The 6,000-nt window shown below is 39.0% G+C and overlaps 1 protein-coding gene across 1 annotated transcript in view; it reads right to left on the bottom strand.

Annotated features, from left to right (window-relative positions):
* The window catches only part of DNAH11 (dynein, axonemal, heavy chain 11), a 342,929-nt gene that overhangs the window by 293,153 nt on the left and 43,776 nt on the right, over nt 1–6,000 (bottom strand). Inside the window, exons 15-18 of the mRNA XM_012659401.1 lie at nt 3,068–3,400; nt 2,587–2,841; nt 2,339–2,508; nt 1,898–2,120 (exon numbers count right to left, since the gene is read on the bottom strand). Of these exons, the coding sequence (XP_012514855.1) occupies nt 1,898–2,120; nt 2,339–2,508; nt 2,587–2,841; nt 3,068–3,400 (981 nt within the window). The remainder of the gene's footprint in view (nt 1–1,897; nt 2,121–2,338; nt 2,509–2,586; nt 2,842–3,067; nt 3,401–6,000) is intronic.

The raw sequence follows: 6,000 nt of genomic DNA, 5'->3' as shown, positions 1-6,000 counted from the left end.
TATATTGTAGACGGGGTGGGAGGGGGCATGAGGTGAATTAAGAAGCTGTTGCTGTGGCCGAGGTAAGAAGTGACAAGAAAATTAAAATGGGTGGAACAGAAATGGAAAGAGGCTACAGACTGCAAAGATGCTGCATCAGGAGAAAGACCATTCTGCTGGTGGCAAATTCCCATGACTTTGAGGAAATACTTCAACTCTTAGTATGAACAGCCACATCTGAGGGGTTATTTTAGCACAGAATTAAGCACAGACAAGTATTTGAAAGATGTTACGACTGCTCATGATAATGAAGGAGAAACTGAGGGTAACTATTAATACTACAAGGTGCTTTAATTACAATAAAATCGGGGCCTTGTCACTCTTCACAAGCAACATATACTGCCTATGAATCTCATTTCTCCTCCTAACCTGCCTAAAATACTGACATAGTGACACATAGCTGGAAGTGTGTCCTGCTTTTGAAATATTGAAAAACCTAATACTTTCAATACTACCATGACCTGAAGGCACGAGTCAAATTTGTACAGTACAAATTCTGGAGGCCATGGCTAACATCCCCTCATTGATTACTTGTACTGTGACTGGTGTCTCTGTGAGAAAGATTTTAAGGTCCAAGATCTGATTCAAAGAATACCTGAATCTTTCTGAAAACAAAAAGTATTTAAATTGGTTCTACCGTAACTATTTCATCTCTCATGTATCTGTCCACAGCTTCTCATCCCACTCAATGTCTAACTTCATCGTCAGCTCTAAGGACAGTTTTATACCTAAATAGAATTTAACAATTCATATATAGTAATCCTTGACAGTCTTTATGCTCAAGAGAACAATTGTAAATACATTGCTGCATTTAATCGTTACAGAACAAAATGAGGGAATATAAAACAAAACAGCCACTGTGAAAAATAGTTTGGCAGTTTCTCAAAAAGTTAAATGTAGAATTAACAAATGACTCAGCAATTCCACTTTTAAATGTACACCAAAAAGAACTGAAAACAGATACTCAAACAAATACTTAACACACCAATGTTCATAGCAGCACTATTCACAACAGCCAAAAGATGCAAACAACCCAGATGCCATCAACAGATGAATGGATAAGCAAATTGTGGTCTATACACACAATGGAATATTATTCAGCCATAAAAAAGAACGAAGTACCAATACATGCTACAAGGTGAATGAACCTTAAAAACATTATGCCAAGTGAAAGAAACCAAACATAATAAATCACATATTGTATAATTCCATTCATATGAAATATCCAGAATAATAATATGGGCATGGGAACACAGCCTCAATTGTGAGATTTTTATTCATGGTTTCAATTATGATTAAAAATATTTTGTTCATCATTTGGCACACAGTAGCCACCAAATCTTTTCAGAGCATAGAAACAGGAGGGCAGCATAGAAATCTGATCAGGAAACACAAGGATTTCTCCACGCAAATCGAGCTTTATTTATTCTTTATTAACATGTCCATGATATGTTTCTAAAACTAAAACACTTCTCAACTGACAGGCAGTTTTGAATGCAAGAAGTGTGGATATGTCATGTGTGAAAGTGATGGTAAAACTGGAACTCAAAAAAGCAACTTAGAGGCTCTTTACAACCTAAATACCTTCTAATAAGACAACACTGGAGCCCAGCGGTTAAGAGTGAGTATTTTGTCATGAAACACACCTACAGTAGAACGTTGGCTGGCCTTACCACCTGGGTGACCTTGAGAAAGTTATTAGTTCTCTGAATATCAGATTTCCTAATCTGTTAAATGAAAATATTAATGTCTACAGTACAGATTGTTACAAGGACATCCTAAAAGAGTGCACGTAAAGTACTTGGCTAAAGAGATGTTGAATTTATGGTAATTTTGACGATTTCACCTCTACACTTACCTCCAGCTGAATATAGACTTGCTCAGGCATCTTCTGGCCATAGCTTTCCAAGAGTGTGATGGTTTCTTTCAGGGGTTCAAAGAGTTCATCTGTAGCTCTCTGTCGGCTTCGTACAGCCAGGAGATGCCCCATGATGTCAACCAAACCATCGTGGTCACCTTCACTTAATTCTCCCTGAAGTCCTGCGTCTGTCTCCTTTATAAATTCTTGTAGCTCATTCAGACTATTAAATATATATACACACGTACATATACACATACAAATTAAGTTTATTAAAACATTTAGTAGTATGAGACTTCTCATTCAATCTTATTTTCCTTATGTACCTGATTAAACATTACTTGGTATCTCTATTATGACATTGGCAATATTAACATCTCAATTTTAGAAAGCAGTCAGCGTTAAAAGTTTTAATTCCAAATACCAAAGTACAAAGGCTACCTGTCAATGACAAATCTCAAAAGATGCTCCTGAAACATCCAGCTCCATTTCTTAATAATGTTTAACAAGGTCACTTTGAAAGGCTTCATGTCCACCTTGAACCAACTATCAAACACTCTGAAGTCATTAAACTTGCTCATCTGAACATACAAAGCCTCATAAATGTCTATCTGTAATTAGAAAAAAAAAATAACTATAACTGAAGCAAAAGTCAATTCGCTACATCAAATGCTAAGAGTTTTTCTTGCCTGTTCTTGGAATTGTTTAAGAGTTGGTGGTTGCTCAGGGATTTCTTCATTTGCATGAGCATCCATTTCCTCAGATGACACAGTATGACCATACAAGAGAAAATGCCTCATAAACTCAGCTCGGTCATCCACCCAGAGGTAAGCGTAGATCTCCAGGGTGTTTTTGAAATCCAAGACTTTGTTGATGACGTCTGCCACTCTCTTCATTATCTCCTGCCTGACCTCTGCCAGGTCTAACATGTTATCCATATCATTCTAAATGAGAGGAAAACCAAGGACTTATTCTTATTTGAACCAACCTTTCTGGAATAATTATATGCAACAACAAAACATTACCAAGGCAATTCTTTAAAGGGAGAGTAGTTGGCAAAATAACAAATCATGTTGCTCTTTCCAACTTCTCCTTTCTTTGTGTCCATTTACCCCAAATTATTTTCGAATCATTAATATCAAAGCTAATACCTATATTCAAAGAAAATACCTGATAATTTGCTATTTCCAGATGTGTTGCTATGCGCTCCATCTGGGCAGACATTCTAAAACTATTGCATAGCATTTCTTCTACCAGGTCATAGAAGCCATCCCCAGCCTCTCTGTCCAAAGAAGGTTTAAACACAATCTCAGGGGGCATTAAGATCATCTGTGCTTGAAAAAATGGTGCAGGCTTCAATTGTTTCTCCGTATTCATCAGAAAGAAGTCTAAGTCATGCATTATAGCCTGAAAAAAGCCTTCTACCACGATGTCATCAATGAATTCTACATAAATTTTCCAGTTATCCAGAGAAGGATCGGCTTTGAAGAGCTTCCTATTTTCCTAAAAACAGACAAGTTTTAATAGATGAATATAACAATGACTACAAAAATGAAAGTTTTCCATTTAAATGGTTTGTTTAAAAAGAGACTGCACTCTTGGGCACAACACAGGAACATCGAAACGCTAGGATGCAGAACCTTAAGCTAAGATCTAAGCAGGATTTTATAAGTTCACACATGAAATATATTTCAAAGCCATTCTTTAAAGGAAAGATCAATATGAAGATTGCTATCTTCATATACAGACAGGAAATGTACTAATTCCCCATAAATTCTAGAGGCACCCAACTTGCACTCTAGTTTTTGCTCTGTCCCTAACTCTACGTGCCCTTGGACTTTGCCTTCCAGGGCCTTACCTGTAAATGAAAAGATTTATCAAACTAAATCTCAGAGAATACTGTTCTGGGATATCTGAAGATTATTACGTCAGGGAAGTATTATGTACTCTATGCCAGTGGTTACCAACCCCCGGGCCTCAGACTGGTACTGGTCCGTAGTCTGTTAGGAACCTGGGTGCACAGCAGGAGGTGAGCAGCAGGCAAGGAAGTGAAGCTTCATCTGTATTTATAGCCGCTCCCCATCGCTCACATCACTGCATAAGCTCCGCCTCCTGTCAGATATGCCGGGGCATTAGATTCTCACAGGAGTGTGAACACTACTGTAAATTGCTCATGTGCGGGATCCAGGTTGCGGCTCCTTATGAGAATCTAATGCCTGATGATCTGAGGAGGAGCTGAGGCAGTGATGCTAGTGCTGGGGAGTGGCTGCAAATACAGATTTTCATTAGCAGAGAGGTTTGACTGCACAATAAATGTAATGTGCTTGAATCATCCAGAAACCATCCTCCCAGTCCCCTTCAACCCCTGCATCAGTCCATGGAAAACTTGTCTTCCATGACACTGGTTCCTGGTGCCAAAGAGTTTGGGGACTGCTGCTCTATGCCATTCTTGGAGACTTACAGCGTACCTATTAAAGTCCATCAAATTCGTTTAGTCCAATTGTTTCCAAACCTTAACATAAGGATTGAACATAAGGATTTTTTTTTTTTTTTTGCAGACCATCTATGAGCAGCCTATGGAATAATAACTCAGCTTGGTAAGCTATGTACTGGTGAATTCTAAGCTCCTTTTGTGCTTCAACAACATGAGCTTCTTCTACCTCAGCCTTTCCCAAGAGTGCAGGTGAAATAATGGACAGGTCAGTGGGCAACATGAGGCCGGAAGACAGAGATGGGGCTAAGGACTGCTATAGGTTGGGAAAACTGTGTGTCTGGCCTAATGGCACAGATTTGAAAAGGTCAGGTGGGCAGCAAGGTTGATTCCAGAGAGATCATCTGGGAAGCAAAGGTTGCATAGTCTATACAGCCAGAGAGCAGATGCCCAAAGCCAAAACTGCAGCACAGAGAAGAGAGACACTGGTGTGAGAGCCGATTATAAGGAGTCTATACTGTCTCCTTTCTTTGATTATTCTCTACCGTGAATAGACGGTTTCAGGATGCAAAGGAGTGTGCTTTAGGCAAGAATCAGAACTACAGAGGTGAGTCTAGTTCCTCATAAGGCAGGGAAGAGATGAGCAAATCCTAGGGGTTTTTTGCCCTCAAACAAATTTAAGAACTGCTCCTTCTCAGGGATGCTGGTTTTTGCCCACTATCCAGGTAGAAGCACTCATATCTGTGTAGTCATGTGACCTGTACCCCTAAAGTTGTACAGTACACATCCTGGGAAACTGTATACAGCATCCCTGCCTCCTTTGTAAGCACTAGAAAGTAAAAGTGTACATCTCAGAGCTGAAAAAAAATCCTTAAAGATCATCTTGTTCAGTCTCCTCATTTTAAAGATATGAAAACAAAGACCTAAAACACATTCCACGTCACACTGATAGGAAGTCAACAACTGAGCGAGGACTAGAAACCAGCCCTCTTGAATTCCCAGGGTAGGCCTTTTCCAACACATCACAGTTTTATTTACTTTTTCATACCAAGAAATCCAGTTTACATCGCTGTAGTAGCATTTATAAAAAATGTATTTTCAACACATTAAAGGGAGAAAAATGAAGAGAAAGGAGAGCTTCGGGTCAATAAATGATCACTCGGGTCCCTTCCAGATCCCATCCTCCAAGGTTCTGCTCTTCTCCCCTCTCTCTGTCTTAAACTCTGACTCTAGACGACGCGCTGACATCTCACAAGCCACAAAGGATGCAGCATGAAAAGGCAGAAGTGACTCCACCCTCTGCTGTATTTTTATAGCCTTCCCCCAAACCACAGTTCTCACCGGAAGCCTAAGAACTAGCTTCAAAATCATGTGCTGGTAAGTCAAGAGGGAAAAAAATCATGTAAAAGATACAACTCATGAAAGCAAATAATCATTTAGTTTCTGTTTTAAAGTTGGCTTATATTCCAGCAAGTTCTCCTCAGTTCTCATATTTAGAACAGTGATTTCAAAGCTTCTTAAGTTTTTGCCTTAAGGAAAAAAATAAGAGAATCCATATATCAGAAAAATTCCAACCTCATTCTCTGAGATGACATTGCAAAACCTTATTTTATAACCATTTCTAGTCATGTCTTGTATTGGCCATACTTTCAATGCATTTTAATCAGGATTC

Source organism: Propithecus coquereli, unplaced genomic scaffold, assembly GCF_000956105.1.
Source record: "Propithecus coquereli isolate 6110/MARCELLA unplaced genomic scaffold, Pcoq_1.0 Scaffold61, whole genome shotgun sequence".
Classification (NCBI taxonomy): Eukaryota; Metazoa; Chordata; class Mammalia; order Primates; family Indriidae; genus Propithecus; species Propithecus coquereli.
The sequence above is the reverse complement of the archived record's forward strand: the minus strand, read 5'-3'. Positions and strand labels throughout refer to the sequence as shown.